Raw genomic sequence first — 18561 nt, forward strand, 5'->3', positions numbered from 1 at the left:
ATATATATATATATATATATATATATATATATATATATATATATATATATATATATATATATATATATATATATATATATATATATATATATATATATATATATATATATATATATATATATATATATATATACATATATCATTAGCTGGGTTGTACTCGGAAACGATACTGCGTATAAAACACAAATCTACTAATGTTTAATCAAACATACCTGACTTTCATGACAAAAATAATTAGTTTTGGGCCCCCTTCTATACCCAGAACAGTTCCCAGAAGGATAGCGCTCCTAAATCAACATTGATAATACGAAAATCAAACAAGTAAAATAATTAATAGTTTTGTTTTTCTTTGCTTTGTTCTTTCCCAATGGAAAAAACATTGGCCATCCAAACCCGATATTGTTAAAAATTTCCTATAATTTTTTTTACTTTTTTTTTAATTACAACAGTAATTACCTACACTTTGACTAAAATGTTTTAAGAAATAAAGAAATGCAAGACATTAAATTTAACCTTTTTGGGAGAGATGTTCAAATTCAAGTGAAAAAGGGGCGGATTTATAAAGCCCTCCTAAACAACGAATCTTGTGGTCAAAACCTACTGGAGAGATATAATTTCTACCCATTCCAAGGTTGTAAACCAGATCTTCGCCTGAACGTCTCCAAAACAAGAGCGCGTCCCGCGCGCGTCAAGTTGTGTACTCGTTGCTGAGAGTTGAGCATTAAATGTGATATTTTGAACTGTGATAAACGTTAATTAGTTTTAGAAGGGTATGCATTAATGTACCCCATACGGAGTACCTACAATGGCATGTAGGTTCGTAATTGTGGTACTAATGCTACAATTTTCTGAAGTCATGCCTAGTTCAATTGTTCGTGATTCTTATGAGTCTAGTAACAGTGATTATGACAATGATTATTTACCTGTGCCTGGGACTTATGTACCGTCTAATTGCTCAACATGCGTGGGTAGAGAAGAACTTAGAAGGCGAAATTTAGAAGTGATTAAGGATCAGATTTTATCGAAGTTGGGGCTAACAACTACCCCTAATATGACAGGAAGAAAACCCCCGCGCATACCGCCGATTCATAAGCTAATGGATATGTATGGTATGCAGGGTGATGAACCGGCCAACCCGGGGGTATTTTATGATGATGAAATTGATGATTTCCATGCAAGAACAGAAAAAATAATAGTAATTGCTCAACCTACAAGTGAGTTTTTTTCTTTTTTCTAATTTTGAAAAGTCAAGGATGAATTCTGATATAGAAAGTATAGCCAGCCAAAGATTTTTGATTATGACAGTTTTTGGCCTATAAAAGCGAAATCCAGGCACGAAGAAGGGCGCGTAAGTGTAAATTTATTTCAGGTGGGGTGAAGTAAAAGTTGCTAAAAAAAAAGAACAAAAGGCCGCCTTGATGCATCAGTTAGACTGTGAAAACAATTTTTTTTTCTATTTAAGAAAACAACAGAGAAGTTTCGATAACGAAAAAAAGCCAAAGATTTTGAGTTATAACTGTTTTGGGTTGAGGAAAATGCATGTAGCCATCAAAAGGGGCTAAATTTTATTCTCAGAGGGGGGGGTACAACCAGCCACGTACGTAAGATTCTTTTTCCGGTGGGGCTCAGAAAAATTTGCTAAAAAAAAGAGTAAAAGGTTATTTTAACGCATTTCATAGACTGTGGAAACAATTGAATAAATGCGTATATTTGAGAGAGGGGTCTAGGGGTCACCATTAATACGTGTACCTGGGTATGATAGAGGTATATTGCCTAAACCAGAAGTATGGAAATTAAACATAAGGTACGCGCATTGGGACTGGGAGTGCCCCTAAGGTCTGTTATACTTTCCTGATTTTCTCTATTATTTATTACATTTTCTAGATAATTTGCTGTTTTTATTTCTGTTACTTGTCTATTGTAGCGACCACACCCAAGTAGTGAAGTTAGGTTAATCCTAGTCAAATATACCAAAACATGATGAAAATATAATATTTTAGTAAACAAATTATGGAAACTACAATAGAGAATTATGGAAATCAGGCCTCCACAGAACGCATTATATTAAATGTCTAACCTAACCTAACCAACTCTATAGGTCTATATGAAATACTTAATTAAAAGATATCTGCCCGAGGCTAAGCTGATTATCCCCTATTTACCCTCTTTTTCTTTTTTCAACCACACCCTTACCATCAAATTCAGTTTTAGATTAAGGATCTGACCTATAGTATTCTAAGCAGACTAGAAACTTATTTCTAAGTTTAAAATTGTAGTTTAGTGACTTTTGGCTATCTTGGAAAGGGGTTAGGTTAGGAAAATGAAACTTTCGGGGATGAGTCTACAGGCTAAAGTATATCCCGGGAAGGTATTTAAAGTACCCACCTCGACTCCTTCTCCCTCTAGAGGGCCCTGTAATTCGTTTACATGACAGGTCTACCTATTGAAATTTTGACAAAATAACATTTTACCTTATTTTTCAGTTACCAGTTGCGTTTTCTCCGCCTTTAGTTCTGAAAATACAATTCCTGTTATTTGAGTAGAATTCTCAGCCATATCAATGCTTTTTTCAAAATTTAGGAAATGTATTTACATATCTTTAAAGCCTTATAAATTGTGATTGAGCAAAGTTGTGATGCTGAAAACAATTTTGTTGTACTTCATTCAAGCAGGAGATCTATTTTGCAAGGCTTCACTTTTACAAAATACATATTTTTGAAGGTCACCAAAGGTCAGGATCCTCTAGAGCGAGAGAGAGTGTAGATGGGTACTTCAAAATACCTTCCTGTGACATACTTTAGCCTTCAGACCCCATCCTTGAAATTTTCATTTTCCTTACCTAACCCCTTTCGGAGATAGCCAAAAGTCACTAAACTAGAATTTTACCCAAACTTGTTTCTAAGCATTAGAAATAAGGATGGAGTAGAAATAGGTGCGCGAAAATAGCTTTTCAGAGATTAAATTAGGCTCTGGATCAATTACTGATAGTTTCATACACCCAACCCAACTACTTCCCTAGACAGCGAAAATGGACAGGATCCACAAGACACTTGTCGCGAGTTTTACTGCATTTATTTCCGATAGCTCACTAATACTACTACTGCTGATATTAAAATCTCACGGTAGCGCCAAGCCGTCAGTGGCCAACACAGCGACGTCCACTCCTCCTCCATTCCAATCTAAGGTCTATAAACTTCTCTAGAGAGGCCCGCAAGCATTTTTTTTTTTTTTTGATGAGTCCATAAACAATGCGGATAGACTTCAAATGTACGATTAGCTCGTCAACCATAGGCTTTTGTAGTTGGTGACTGTAGGCTTACGAAACAAATTGAAAATAAGCTGTAATCTGCAATTCAAAAGGTACTTATAAGGAAAAAATAAGGATATTAATGCAAGGGAATATGAAATAATATAATAGGACATAAAGTAATAATACAATTAAATAAGGGAAAGGGTAATGAAGAATTACGACGGCTAGGTCACGTTTTATGTATGAGAGATTGTCAACATTTGTACTTCTTGGTTGTTCGCCTGGAGTCACACGAAAAGCGGATCGTCCCCGAACAAAGAAAAGATTTAAAGTAAATCGGGACTTAATGGAAAGGAAAAAAGAGGGAAGCTCTGAACAGATTGGGGCGGAGAATAAGCGTGCACAGCTCTGTTAACCTCAGGTGGCTTGGTGCTGCAATTAGTTGTTGGTAGTTTGACTAAAATAGTAGTATAGTTGGTATATAGTAGTACAGTACAGTAGCATAGGTAGTGTAGTAGTTGAAACCAAGGCTTCTACCTCTAACGGTTATCACTGTTTCTGGTGATTTCTTTATATTGCCTAAGCAAAAATAAGTAAATCAGCACATAACTCACTAGAATATTGAAGAAGATCACTAAGTTTATACAAAAAAAATCACTAAAATCTAATGATTTTTTCTCCCCACGTGGCAACACTGTTTGAAACGCCAAAAGATGTAGGGTCTAACAAAGGATCAAAACATATTTTCAAAATTGTTAATAGTAGGTAAATGGTAAATTTAACCCAATTAGATTTAGCCAAATTTTTCGAAAAGAATTCGGATTCTCCTCGAAAATTAACGAATCACATTTCTTGTTAATATTTATTTATTTAGCGAACGTTATTTATCAGGAATTAACCTTATTCGGGGGGGGGGGGATGGATTCAGAAAAACTCTAAATGTTTTGATTTAGGAAGTCTTTAAAACAGTTTTGCCACTGTTTTCAAATTTTTCAGGGTTTTCCCGAATTTTATCAAAAGGAACTTGGGTTCTTCCCAAAATTAACGTTTACGAATATTAAAGAGCCGTATTCCCTGCCAACATTTAAGTATTTTTGAACGTTATTTTCGGGGAGACTTCGGAGAACACATTTTTCATTTTGAGGAATTCAAGAAGGGTCCAAAATTTTTAATTTAGGAAGTCTCTGGATCAGTATTTCCAGAATTTTCTAATTTTTCAGGATTTCCCCAAAATTTCTCCAAAGAAAATTGGATTTTTCTCGAATACTAACGTTAACAAACATTAAAGAATCCCATTCTGTGTTCACATCCAAGCATTCACGAAGGTGGGGAGATAATCCTCTTAGGGAAAAATTCAGGGAAACTTCGAAATGTTTTTATTTAGGAAGTCTGTGGATCATTGTTTCCACTATTCCCGAATTTTCCAGCATTTCCCAAATTTTTTCCAAAAGAAATTTGGGTTTACGAATATTAATTTTCTGGCGAATTTTTCTAGAACCGAATATCTTCGGTGGAAAATTCCCAAAATTTGGGAATAGTGGAAACCTAGCCTAATCTACTACAGAATAGCAGATACAATTTCCCCCTAGATTTTTTCCCCCTGCCAGATCCTTAAAAATAACTTGTTTGTACTTTCATTAATATAAAATTAAAAAGAAAAGCCCTTTCTCCCCTAAATTGCTATGAATTAGAGCCCCTAAAGTGTAATGCTTCCAAAGAGCTCACGGTGTGTTTTTAGATTACTGATGAAACCAGTGTTTAAAATAATATAAGAAGAAAATTGTAAAATATTAACAAAGATCAAGACAGGGATATTTGAAGGCACAACTGTATTTACAAATTTCTAGGTTGCAGACTTTCAACTTTTATAAATCACTTTGATACTGAATATAGATGGCAGTCACTGCAAAAAAGAAAATAATCAATTAAGCACGTATTAAATTCAATTAAATTGAAATGTAAGTTTTAAAGCAAATGCAGAAAACAGTATCTCTACACATATTTAGAAGATATGAATTGTAGGGAGGGAGGTTGCTACCATCCTCAAACACCTACTGGCTACTGATTCTAATATACAAAGACTCATACGTTAACCAACTCATATAATAATGGAGCGAGGAATTTCTTAGTTTGGATAGTATCACTGTCTTTTTTTTTATAGAAGTATCACAGTCATTAAAATTTGAAATTATACTTAATTTGAATTGATGCAAATTTATCAAAAGAATTCTAAAAATCGATGAATTCTGCTTAGGCATTGCCATCATCATGGTAGTTGCGAAATTGGAATCGTGAATTGCGAAAAATTGGAATGGAATTCCGAAAAATAGCCTAATGAATCGTTTGTCTATAATAAAGCTTATACTGTAAAGGGCTACACTAGGACTTTTTTCTGAAGTGCATTTTTTTTGTTAGCTATCCCGAACACGTCCCAAACAATGTTCGGGACCTATTTTGATAATAAGAGATAATATTTAGTTTTTTTTGTTATTATTATATGGAGATTTCTTGTTGTGTAACCTATTTGTTAATAATAAAAAAAATAAGGAAGGTTCACCACCAAGGAGGGTAAGGAGAGAGCTGGAGGAGACTGATAGTTTTTCAAATGGGAAACAAGATAATATTTTAATAAATGATTCATAAGAGGAATATGACAAATACTCTCATTAAACTTCTGGTGAAAACAAAACTATTATTTGAACCCTCCGCCCCTGCAAAATGTACTAGAAACACTCTTTGGTTTATATGCTCGTTATTAAAGCCCTGAAAGTTAGAATTAGTACCCGAAATGACAAAAGTTGTGAAGTAACTCAGAAATTAAGTTTTTTGATAAAATATTTAAGCATAAGAAATCATGAACTTCTTTTTACCAAAAAAATAATTCCAGTTCAGATCATGGTCATATCAGCTCAGAAAATCGGGATTCAATTCTTATATGTGAGATCGAAGTATTGGATCTTTGAAGAATGTCAGGCAACAATGTTGCAGGACCCTGGGGTCTGAACCCCACCTTGCTCCTCCTAGCCCAATAAACGTGGAAATATTGTACCTGACGTAACTGTTAATTGTTTTGAGACCATGTTTAGCCAAGTTTTCAATGATCAGATAACTCCTTGAGAACGAAACCGGTAGTTATTCGTTTCTTTTATAATGTTGATCATTTGTTGGAATCGAATAGTCAAAAATTTGTTTGGCATTTACAGTTTTTTTCCGTTTATTAAAGCAAAAATCTGCCCCCCCCCCCCCCCCGACCCTTCCTCAAATGATTAATTATATACATGATGCATCTTTTTGAGCTGGTCGTTACACAGCGACTCTTTAAGAATTGTAGCTGGAGGGTTGAAAACCAGACCCTGGGGTTCAACCCCCCTCAGTTCATAATTTGCACCTTTTTTCGAATCTTGATCGATAAGGTATTATTTATTAATAAATCTTTTTAAACTACTTGGATCTCTTAGAGCTTGCGATAGTCATTGGGCAAGAGGTTTTTGCAGTTTTATTACTGATACAAGTCTTTTGCTCATGTCTATATAAAGTCTTTTGCTCATGTCTATATAAAGTCTTTTGCTCATGTCTATATAAAGTCTTTTGCTCATGTCTATATAAAGTCTTTTGCTCATGTCTATATAAAGTCTTTTGCTCATGTCTATATAAAGTCTTTTGCTATTGTCAATTTGCTCTGGTCAATATTTGCTCTCTTATCTAAGTTTTTGTTGCCCTATTATGCTTCAGCTTGATATTGTAAATCAATGCTAAGTTTATACATTGGAAAAAAAAATAGAAAATCATTTGAATCAATAGACGGCCATATTATGAGTTTTCTTCTCAATGTAATAGTCATTTCACATATTTTTTTATACCTCCCTTATTGTCAATTCACATATTAAGATAGTTTTTTCACTTGTTTTGCCTCTCTTATTTTCCAAATTTATAGATAGGAAAAAAAACAAAAAAAACTTTTGGATCAATAAACGGCCATGTTTTGCCGTAACTTTGCCACATCTTGAGTTTTCTGCTCAATGCGATAGTCATTTCACATGTTTTTTTTATATACCTGGCTTGTTTTTCCAAATTAATAGATTGGGAAAAAATTAGAAAAGAATTTGAATGAATAAATAGTCATATTTTGCCCTAACTTTGCCATATTTTGTGCTTAATGCAATAGTCATTCCATATGTTTTTTTTATACCTCCCTTATTTTTTAAACTTATAGATTGGAAAAAAAAAATAGAAAAGCGTTTAGATCAATAAACGGCCATATTTTGCCGTTTTGCCATATTTTGAGTTTTCTGCTCAATGTAATAGTCATTTCACATGTTTTTTTTTATGCCTCCCTATTTTAAAATTAATAGATTGGGAAAGAAATTAGAAAAGAATTTGAATGAATAAATGGTCATATTTTGCCCTAACTTTGCCATATTTTGTGCTTAATGCAATAGTCATTCCACATGTTTTTTTTTATACCTCCCTTGTTTTTTAAACTTATAGATTGGAAAAAAAAAATTGAAAAGCGTTTAGATCAATCAACGGCCATATTTTGCCGTTTTGCCATATTTTGAGTTTTCTGCTCAATGTAATAGTCATTTCACATGTTTTTTTTTATGCCTCCCTATTTTCAAATTAATAGATTGGGAAAAAAATTAGAAAAGAATTTGAATGAATAAATGGTCATATTTTGCCCTAACTTTGCCATATTTTGTGCTTAATGCAATAGTCATTCCACATGTTTTTTTTTATACCTCCCTTGTTTTTTAAACTTATAGATTGGAAAAAAAAAATTGAAAAGCGTTTAGATCAATCAACGGCCATATTTTGCCGTTTTGCCATATTTTGAGTTTTCTGCTCAATGTAATAGTCATTTCACATGTTTTTTTTTATGCCTCCCTATTTTAAAATTAATAGATTGGGAAAGAAATTAGAAAAGAATTTGAATGAATAAATGGTCATATTTTGCCCTAACTTTGCCATATTTTGTGCTTAATGCAATAGTCATTCCACATGTTTTTTTTTATACCTCCCTTATTTTTTAAACTTATAGACTGGAAAAAAAAATTAGAAAAGCGTTTAGATCAATAAACGGCCATATTTTGCCGTTTTGCCATATTTTGAGTTTTCTGCTCAATGTAATAGTCATTTTCACATGGTTTTTTTTATACATTCCTTATTTTCCAAATTTTTAAATTGGCAAATTTCATCAATCTGTATCTTTCTTAACAAATTGCAAGTTTTTACTTGGTTTCCCGAGTTCTTTTAGTAACGCTAAGCTAGTCTTGGAATTTAAATTAAATAAAAAAACTAGTTTTTTTAACTGAAAGTAAGGAGCGACATTAAAACTTAAAACGAACAGAAATTACTCCGTATATGAAATGGGTTGTCCCCTCCGCAATCCCTCGCTCTTTACACTGAAGTTTTTAACTGTTTTAAAAAGTAGAACTGTGGCAAAGAGTCAAACTTTAGCGTACTTAACCTGAAGCTTTCATTTTTCAAGGAGCCTTCTCTGCAAACTAATCAAACAGTTCGTGGTAACAAACTGTAGTAAGGAGCAACCCGGCTCAATAGTAAACGAAACTCTAAAAATCGGAATTTCGAGGCTAAAAGATACATCAAAAGAATCGGATTTCCATGCTGATTTTAAATATATAAGTTTCATCAAATTTAGTCTCTGTGATCAAAATTTACGAGCCTGAGAAAAATGCCTTATTTTGGAAAATAAGGGAAACACTCCCTAAAAGTCATAAAATCTTAACGATCATAGAATCATAGAATCAGCGTATCAGAGAACCTAATAGCAAAAATTTCAAGCTCCTATCTACAAAAATGTTGAATTTCGTATTTTTTGCCAGAAGACAAATCATGGGTGCGTGTTTATTTTTTTTTTTTCTATTTTTCTTTTCCCCAGGGGTCATCGTGGTGCCCTTTTTAAGTGACCAAAAAAATTGGAGGGCACCTAGGCCCCCTCCCACGCTAATTTTTTCCAAAAGTAAACGATGTTTTTTTTAATTTAATTTCTGAACGTTTTTGAATCAATGCATGTTTTGATTTTGGCTCTCCGCAGGGAAACAATTTAAACGAAATTTGCATATTTATTTTTTTGGCTAAATGGCTTTCTCATTGTTTTGATCGAATGATTTTGAGAAAAAAAGGAGCGGGGGGGGGGGAAGCCTAGTTGCCCTCCAATTTTTTGGTTACTTAAAAAGGCAACTAGAACCTTTAATTTTTTACGAATGTTTTTATTAGTAGAAGATATGCGTAACTTATAAATTAGGTTCCTTAACTAACTTTTGTATCCTCATGCTTTATTTACATATATGAGGGGTTCACCCCCTTGTCAATACCTCGCTCTTTACACTAAAGCTTAAATTTTGTCCCAATTCATTAAGAATGACCCCTGAATCACAAAAGCTGTAGAATAAATAGTTAAAATTACTAAAAATACTTTAGCATAAAGAGCGAGGTATTAGGAGGAGGTGAGATCCTCATATGCGTAATAATTTCTGTTCGTTTCAAGTCTTAATGCTGCTCCTTACTTTCAGTTGAAACAACTTTTTCATATTTATTTTTCCATTATTTTTTTTAATAAATGCTAGAAAATCCTGTGCTCCCTTCATGGAAATTTTCCTTCCCCATGAAAAATTCCTCGATGGAAAGTTCCCCCAACATATCCCCCTCTTCTCAGCCCCTCCCACCAAAAATCCCTCTGAAAACGTCTGTGCACTTCCCAATAACCATTACTATATGTAAGCACTGGTCAAAGTTTGTAACTTGTAGCCCCTTCCAAGGGACTGTGGGGGAGTGAGTCGTCCCCAAAGACATAGTTATAAGGTTTTTCGACTATGCTGAATAAAATGGCTATCTCAAAATTTTGATCCGTTGACTTTGGGAAAATAATTGGCGTGGGAGGGGGCCTAGGTGCCCTCCAATTTTTTGGTAACTTAAAAAGGGCACTAGAACTTTTCATTTCCGTTTTCAAATGAGCCCTTTCATTTGTCATTGTATCTTACCGAAAATCACATCATCACATTCAACGTATCAGATAACCCTACTGTACAAGTTTCAAGCTCCTATCTAAAAATGTGGAATTTTGTAATTTTTGCCAAAAGACCGATCACGGGCGCTTGTTTATTTATTTGTTATCCCAGGGGTGATTGTATAGACCGAGTGGTCCTAGAATGTCGCGAAAAGGCTCATTCTACTAGGTCCAATCCAGGACCTAATTTGCATATTAATTTTGTTTGGGTTAAATTGCTTTCTCGTAGTTTTAATAGGACGATTTTGAGAAAAAGTGGGGGTGGGGGAGGAGGCCTAGTTGCCCTCCAATTTTTTGGTTACTTAAAGAGGAAACTAGAACTTTTAATTTTTTACGAACGTTTTTGTTAGTAATAATTATACGTAACTTACAAATTAACTTACGTAACGAGCTTCTATATTCGTATATTTTCATTACGTATATGAGAGGGTTCACCTCCTCGTCAATACCTTGCTTTTTACATTAAAGCTTAAATTTTATCCCAAATCTTTAAGAATGACCTCTGAATCACAAAGGTCGTAGAATAAATAGTTGAAACTACATAACATGCTTTAGCGTAAAGAGCGTGATATTTAGGAGGAGATGAACCTCCTCGAATGCGTAATAATTTCTATTCATTTTAAGTTTTAATGCTGCTCCTTACATCCATGTGAACAAAGTTTTTCATATCTATTTTTTCTTTTTTTTTCAAGAATACTAGAAAATCTTGCGCCCCCTTCATTGAAATTGTCTTCCTCCTTGATAAATTTTCCATGGAAAGATCATCCCAAGTAACCCCCTCCCCTCGGCTCCCCTCCCCCAACCAAAAAAAATCCCCCCTGAAAACGTCTGTACACTTCCTAATAACAATTACTACATGTAAACAATGGTCAAAGTTTATAACTTGCAGCCCCTCCCCTGGGGACTGTGGGGGAGTAAGTCACCACAAAGACATAGTTATTAGGTTTTACGACTATGCTGAACAAAATGGCTATATCAAAATTTTGATCCGTTGACTTTGGGATAAAATGAGCTTAGGAGGGGGCCGAGGTGCCCTCCAATTTTTTTGGTTACTTAAATAGGGCACTATTACTTTTGAGCCCTTTCGTTTTTTACTGTATTTTACAGTTATTTTTCTAGGCTATTTTTTTTCATTTCCTATAAAATCGTTAATTCAATATTTTGTTGGAGATTTTGTTTTTAATGCTCATCTTGTATTCCACTTAATTCGGGGGGAATTGAGTAAATATACGAAATAGTATCTTGTCAACAAATGTTGTCAACCCTAATACGATGAAAAGTTATTATACAGTTTTCAAAATATAGCCTAAAGGAAGATAAAGACTTAGGCGCATAAGGCGTGTAATTGACCTTTCAGTCGCTTAGGGTTTTTACAATCCTGACAAGTAGCAAGCCTGTCGGCCAACCTCGTAGGAACACGGATCGATCCCTTGGCCCTGTATTGCTTAGCAGAGCATAAAAGAAGAATTGAGGCCTGAAAATTTATACCTGCGGTTGAGCTTATTATCATTTTTTTTTATTATATGCAAAAACCAGAATGGTCTGAGGAATCATCTTGAAGTCTATACCATGGACCCCTCCCCCTGGGAAACAAGAAGACATTAAAATTCTTACGAAAATTGGATTGAGAAATATTCTCTTTAGATCTTGGTAAACTAAAACTCTTTACTGCTAGCCAGGGGGGCAATGGTCCCCCTTAGGAAACAAGAAGCCATTTTTTTTGCCAAATAGGGAACAAGTAATATTCCCATTTATATGATGGTAGAAACAAAGGTTTTGTAGAACTTCCCCCCTCCCTTTGGGAATTTTGTAGCGGTGCTTGTAAATAGGGGCTATGTGGGTTGGTATTGGAGGATGTCAAGGAGTAAAGATTACCGTTTACCAAGTACTTTCTCTTTGCCCATGCTACGTAGCTCACTGCTGTCGTCATTAGAGCCACTCAGTTTATAAATTTACGACTTTTCATTACGTTACGTAAGACTTTTTGTTACGTTTAATACAGAGGTTGCTACGTTTCATGCTAATGATTCTTATGTCTATTTCCCTTTATATCAAAACGACCCCCTCCCCACTGCCACACTATTTTATTGTTTATCATCATATACAACTAGCACAATCGTTGTCCACAGATGCTTTAAAATAAGAACAATAAATATAAATAATTTCTTGTTCCTCAAATCCAAGCATTTTGTCATCAAATATATCAATTTTGACACTTTAACGTAAGAAAAATGAATTTCATTCATTAAAGTTTTTGTCTTTCCAGTTTTTGTCCAGCTAATGGGGCTTTCATACTACGCTGCATAACATTTCACACAAGCATGACTTAAGGTTGAACGGTTCGTTTTATGTTATTTTATGGCGTAGATTTTGTCCGTAACGAACGTAGCGCCCAGTCAGGGGCGGATCTAGAGTGAAATATTGAGGGTGGGGGCTATGTGCCATGGGTGTCAATAAATGACCAAATTGACAAATTTATTTTAAAGAAGAGCGAAGACAGATAAAAAGGAATGAGGGCGCTGGAAAAAATCTTGGGGGGCGGAGTCCCTCCCAGCCCAACAGGAATCTGCCAATGTTTCTAGTAGACTCAGGCTAGTAAAACTAATAACAACAAAATGGGATTACTAGATAAGCTGTTAATAAATTTAAAAATAAATTAGTAAACTTTTCCTAGAAAGCCTCTCACACAAAATGAGAAATCGTACGTCCATCTTCATTCAACGTTTATAGTTTTGAATTTTTGCTTGTGATGATTTTGAAGATTTTAGACAATGATCATAGTTTTATGGAATTTTACGTTTGTCTAAAAGGACTTGAGACAATCTCAGTTGCCAATTCGAATCTGATATTATATTCAGGTTCGATTTCTATTCACAGTGTGATCATGGATATAGAATTTTAGACGTACAATCCGAGAATAGCGTTTCCACAATCCTATGTCTGATAAAGGTTATTGGATTGCATGTTGTAGATTCAACAGCGACGTTAAAACTTAAAAGGAACAGAAATTACTCCGTATATGAAAGGGGCTTTTCCTCCTCAACGCCTCGCTCCTTACGATAAAGTTTGACTCTTCCTCTTAACTCTACTTCTTAAAACAGTAAAAAACTTTAGCGTAAAGAGCGGGGCATTGAGGAGGAAAAGCTCCTTTCATATACGGAGTAATTTCTGTTCGTTTTAAGTTTTAATTTTGCCCCTTACTTTCATTTAAAAAAAACTTTTTTTAATTTAATTTTTGGACGTTTTTTAATTAATGCATGTTTTGATCTTGGCTCTCCGCACATAAATAATTAAAACGAAATTTGCATATTAATTTTTTTCGGCTAAATGGCTTTCTCATAGTTTTAATCGGAAGATTTTGAGAAAAAGTGAGAGAGGGAGGAAGCCTAGTTGCCCTCCAATTTTTGGATTACTTAAAAAGGCAACTAGAACTATTAATTTTTTTACGAACATTTTCATTAGTAAAAAATATACGTAATTTACGAATTAACTTACGTAACGAACTTCTATATTCGTATGTTTTTATTGCGTATATGAGGGAGTTTACCCCTCGTCGATACCTCGCTCTTTACACTAAAGCTTAAATTCTGTCCCAATTCCTTAAGAATGACCCTTGAATCACAAAGGCCGTAGAATAAATAGTTGAAATTACTAAAAATGCTTTAGCGTAAAGAGCGAGGTATTACGAGGAGGTAAACCCCTCATATGCGCAATAATTTCTGCTCGTTTTAAGTTTTAATGCTGCTCCTCACTTTCAGTAGAAGATAACTTTTCATATTTATTTTTTCATTGTTTTTTTTAAATAATGCTAAAAAATCCTGCACCCCCTTCATTGAAAGTCTCTTCTTCCATGAGAAGTTTTTCCTTGTAAAGATCCTCCCATGTAACCCCCCCTCCAAATCAAATCTCCCTCCCAAACCAAAAAACCCCTGAAAACGTCTGTGCACTTCCCAGTAACCATTACTCTATGTAAACACAGATCAAAATTTGTAACTTGCAACCCCTCCCACGGGGACTGCGGGGGAGTAAATCGTCCCCAAAGACACATTTATTAGGTTTTTGGACTATGGTGAATAAAATGGCTATCTCAGAATTTCGATCCGATGCCTTTGCGGAAAAAATGAGCGTGGGAGGGGGCCTAGGTGCCCTCCAATTTTTTTGGTCACTTGAAAAGGGCACTAGAACGTTTAATTTTCGTTAGAATGAGCCGTCTTGCAACATTCTAGGACCACTGGGTCGATACGATCACCCCTGAGGAAAAGAAACAAACAAAAAAACAAATAAACACGCATCCGTGATTTGTCTCCTGGCAAAAAATGCGAAATTCCACATTTTTGTAGATAGGAGCTTGAAACTTCTACAAAAACGTTCTCTAATACGCTGAATCTGATAGTGTGATTTTCTTTAAGATTGTACGACTTTTAGGGGGTTTTTTCCCCTATTTTACAAAATGAGGCAAATTTTCTCAGACACGTAACTTTTGATAAGTAAGACTAATCTTGATGAAAGTTATATATTTAAAATCAGCATTAAAATGCGATTTTTTGATGTAACTATTGGTATCAAAATTCCATTTTTTAGAATTTCGGTTACTATTGAGCCGGGTCGCTCCTTACTACAGTTCGTTACCACGAACTGTTTGATAACATTTGTAAATTTTGTGTTGCTCTAGAAGGCAGGATTTTTTCTAAGGAACCTTATAGCCAGTTTTTTCTTTTTTCTAGTTTCATTTTTAGCATGTGATATTAATTTTTCTTGATAGGTCCCAAAATACCAAAGGTATGATGTGTCAGTGGGGGGGGGGGGGGTTGTATATAGAATAATAGAAACGAATAATATCCACAAAGTAATTCCCAAATTTCTAAATAAAAATATGTAATAATTTCCACTCTTCAACTACTCAAATATTATGCCAAAAGTCAATTTCTTTACACAATCCGATTGTGGAGATGTGGACAATATAGATTGTAAAATTTATTTTTACGTTTTACAACCCTGCAATCCAAAACGATTGTCAATCGATAATACCTTTGTTTAGGTTATAACTAACGCAGTTATTTTAACCCTTTAACACAGGAAACTAATTACGTTGTGTGAAAGCCTATGGTTAGGTTGACGCAGGACCTAACATAGGGTTTTTAAGCGTTGAGAAGTTTAATGTGATGATAGGGCAGAACAAAATTTATTCTTCAGGATATATAAAGCCTTACGGAAAAGGAGAATGGTTGGATGGATGGATGGATGGTTTAATAAATGGATGGTTTACAGTATGGAAGACTTCCAGTTTTTTTGTGCCGTTCTATTTAACCTCCGTGCCTCTTTGGCATTAAGCCATTATAAAGTCGCTTCAAAACAACGAATTTAGTCAAAGATGCTGATCAGATGATATTCACATGATTTATAATGTTTACACTGAGCTTCATCCCTCCACAAGGGTGCTTATAAAACCCCCGTAGCCTTTTAAACGATTTTCCTGCTACTATATATAGGAAAACAATACAAAACGGGTTTTTTGGTTGAAAAGTATAGTGGCTACCCAAGCTTATAAACTAAAATCGTTGTAAGAGGCTGACATCTTTATGATCTTAGGGTTGTATAGGTCATGTTTCTAATTAATAAGATATGCTGTTGCCAACTCAAGCTACTGTATTACTTTAAGACTTAATTTTTATGGAGTCTTTCTTGTTTCTAGGCGATTGGGTATACTGCCCAGGTATGAGAGGTATAATCAATGTTTGGCCTAGTATAATTATACATTTAGGTACAGGTGAACGGAGGAGTGGCGACATTAACCAATAGAAAAATTAGCAGTTTGACATTAACAGCCTACTAAAAAATTATTGCTTTAAAAAAAGGCTCTCCATATATTTTTAACAACTTAGCTAATTGTGACTTGTACATGTATAAGGGGATATAAGAAAGACTTGTTTTGATTATATCTTGAGCTGTTCTTTGTTATGGTTTCTTATATGGGCACTTGATAGTTACCTTGCCTTCATTAGCTGCAATTTGTTACTTTACTTAGTATTTGTAAGGCTGTTTCGACATTAGAGACTGAAGAAAAATTAGAGGCCTGGCTCTGCCAACTTCCGTGGTAGGTTCTACATTTAATGTCGAGTCAAATTATATAGTAAATAGCAACAACCAGGCCTTTATATCTCAATCCCTCTATTTTTTGCATTTTCTGTTTTCTTCATTGCCACTACCTGGTCTCTTTCCTTTTGTTTTGTTATTCTATCTATACCTTTCTGTTTTCCGATTTTCTATTTTTCTGTCTTCATCTTGCTGCTATGTATTCTTCTTTCTATCTCCGTGGTTTTACCAGGGTGTTTAGGCACAACTGTCATAAAAAAAAAAAAAATCATCCTTAAAGGTTTTCAACAGAAAATGAAGAGTCATATCTAAAGCCAAATGAACAGATGTAAAATATATGATAATCAAAAAGCTCGTGGTAACGAACGGAAAGTAACAAGCCTTTTGACAATTCCAAAAATGGAATTTTGATACCAATAGAAAACATAACAAAAATCGGCTGATTATGCTGGTTCCGAATACACAAGTTTCGTTAAGTTTAGTATCACCCATCAAGAGCTACGAACCTGAGAAAATTTGTCTAATTTTTGAACAAAGGGGGAAATCCCTAGAAGTCATATAATTTTAATGAAAATCACACCATCAGATTCAGCGTATCAAATAACTCTACTGTAGAGGATTCCAGCTCCTATCTGCAAAAATGTGGAATCTTGTAATTTTTGCCAGAAGAAAAATCACAGATGTCTTTTTTTTTTTTCAACCCAGTGGGCCTAGAACCTTGGGAGAGGGCTCCTTCTAACGGAAATGAAAAGTTCTATTGCCCTTTTTAAGTGACCAAAAATGGAGGGAAAATAGCCCCCTCCAACGCCACTTTTTTCTCAAAATCGTCGAATTAAAATTTTGAGATAGCTATTTTGTTCCATATAGTTGAAAGACCCAATAACTATGTCCTTGGAAATAACATGACGTCCCACAGCCCCTAGAGAAAGGTCTTTAAGTTATAAGATTTGGCCATTGATTTACCTATAGTATCTAATTCGTTATTGGGAAGTATGGATATATTTCTCGGGTACGGAGGGGAGGACGAATTTTCTGCTGGGGAGACTTTTCACGGAGAGAATTTTCCATGGAGAAGAAAGTTTCCAGGGGTTAATTTTTTAGGGGAAATTTTACACCGGGGAATGATCCAGAATTCCTATACAAAATTTCTTTATATGTCTTACTTTCTCTTTACCGATTCAATTTTACGCTTGGAGATGTCAAGGGTAATTGTCCAGAGTAAATTTTCCCTAGGATTGAATTGTCTAGAGGATGTTTCCATGGGGAGGGGGATTTTTTCTTGGATATCCTGGCATTATTTAAAAAAAGAATCAGAAATTAAATGAAAAAAGCAAGTTTTTTCACCTGAAAGTAAGGAGCAACATTAAAACTTAAAACGAACACAAATTATTAAGTTTAAGAGGTGATTGCCCTCTCCTCAACACCTCGCTCCTTGCATTAAAGTTTAAATTTTGTCCCAATTCTTTAAAAGCGACTCCTGAAACACAAGGGTCGTTTAATTGGAACAATAAGTATTTTTTTTTAAAGCGCCTTAAAACTTTAGCGTGAAGAGTTAGGTGTTGAAGAGAGGGCAAATCCCCTTATACACCTAATAATTTCCGTTCGTTTTAAGCGTTAATGTTGCTCCTTGCTTTAAGTTGAAAAAACTTGTTTTTTTTATATAACTTAGCCTTAAAGAATAGGAATTACTATGAATTAATAAATTAGATCCAATTGGACATAAATTGAAATGAATAAAGGACCGCAGGACTGCAGCTAGGAATATTAGGGGGAAAACTCTAAGTTGGATAGAGAGGAGAAGGGGTCTGTACAAGAATTAACTGAGTGATAGATCATGTGAAAACAAAAGGAATGTAAAGAAAGTGGAAAAAGTATTAAAATATGAACTAAGGAGGTGTGAAGTAGAGGCCAGTGATAAAGTCACCGAGAATTTGGACGATGCCGCTAGACAGTATAATAATAAAATATTGTACTGATATGTTAATAAATTAGGAGGCAGTAGTCAATCTGGACTTGTCTCAGTAAGATAGGAACGGGGCCACAATCAGTGATAAGAAAAGAATTAAAGAGTGATGGCAGAACATTTTGAAAATGTGCTAAACGAAGATGGAATTGCAGGAAAAGATATAGAGGAAAATGAAAGAGTTTGTGAAACCTTCGATGCGAAGGAAGATATGTTTTGTAAAGAAAA

At 34.6% G+C, this 18561-nt stretch overlaps 1 protein-coding gene across 2 annotated transcripts in view; it reads left to right on the forward strand.

Moving 5' to 3' along the window:
* Nucleotides 1-524: 524 nt before the first annotated feature.
* Nucleotides 525-18561, forward strand: part of LOC136031521 (growth/differentiation factor 8-like) — an 81961-nt gene continuing 63924 nt past the window's right edge. Inside the window, exon 1 of one of the 2 annotated variants that reach the window (XM_065711193.1) lies at nucleotides 525-1214. In XM_065711193.1, coding sequence (XP_065567265.1) covers nucleotides 806-1214 — 409 coding nt within the window. In that variant the 5' untranslated portion in view covers nucleotides 525-805. The remainder of the gene's footprint in view (nucleotides 1215-18561) is intronic. The other variant, XM_065711192.1, reaches the window with a different exon arrangement.

Source organism: Artemia franciscana, chromosome 9 (genome assembly GCF_032884065.1).
Source record: "Artemia franciscana chromosome 9, ASM3288406v1, whole genome shotgun sequence".
NCBI lineage: Eukaryota > Metazoa > Arthropoda > Branchiopoda > Anostraca > Artemiidae > Artemia > Artemia franciscana.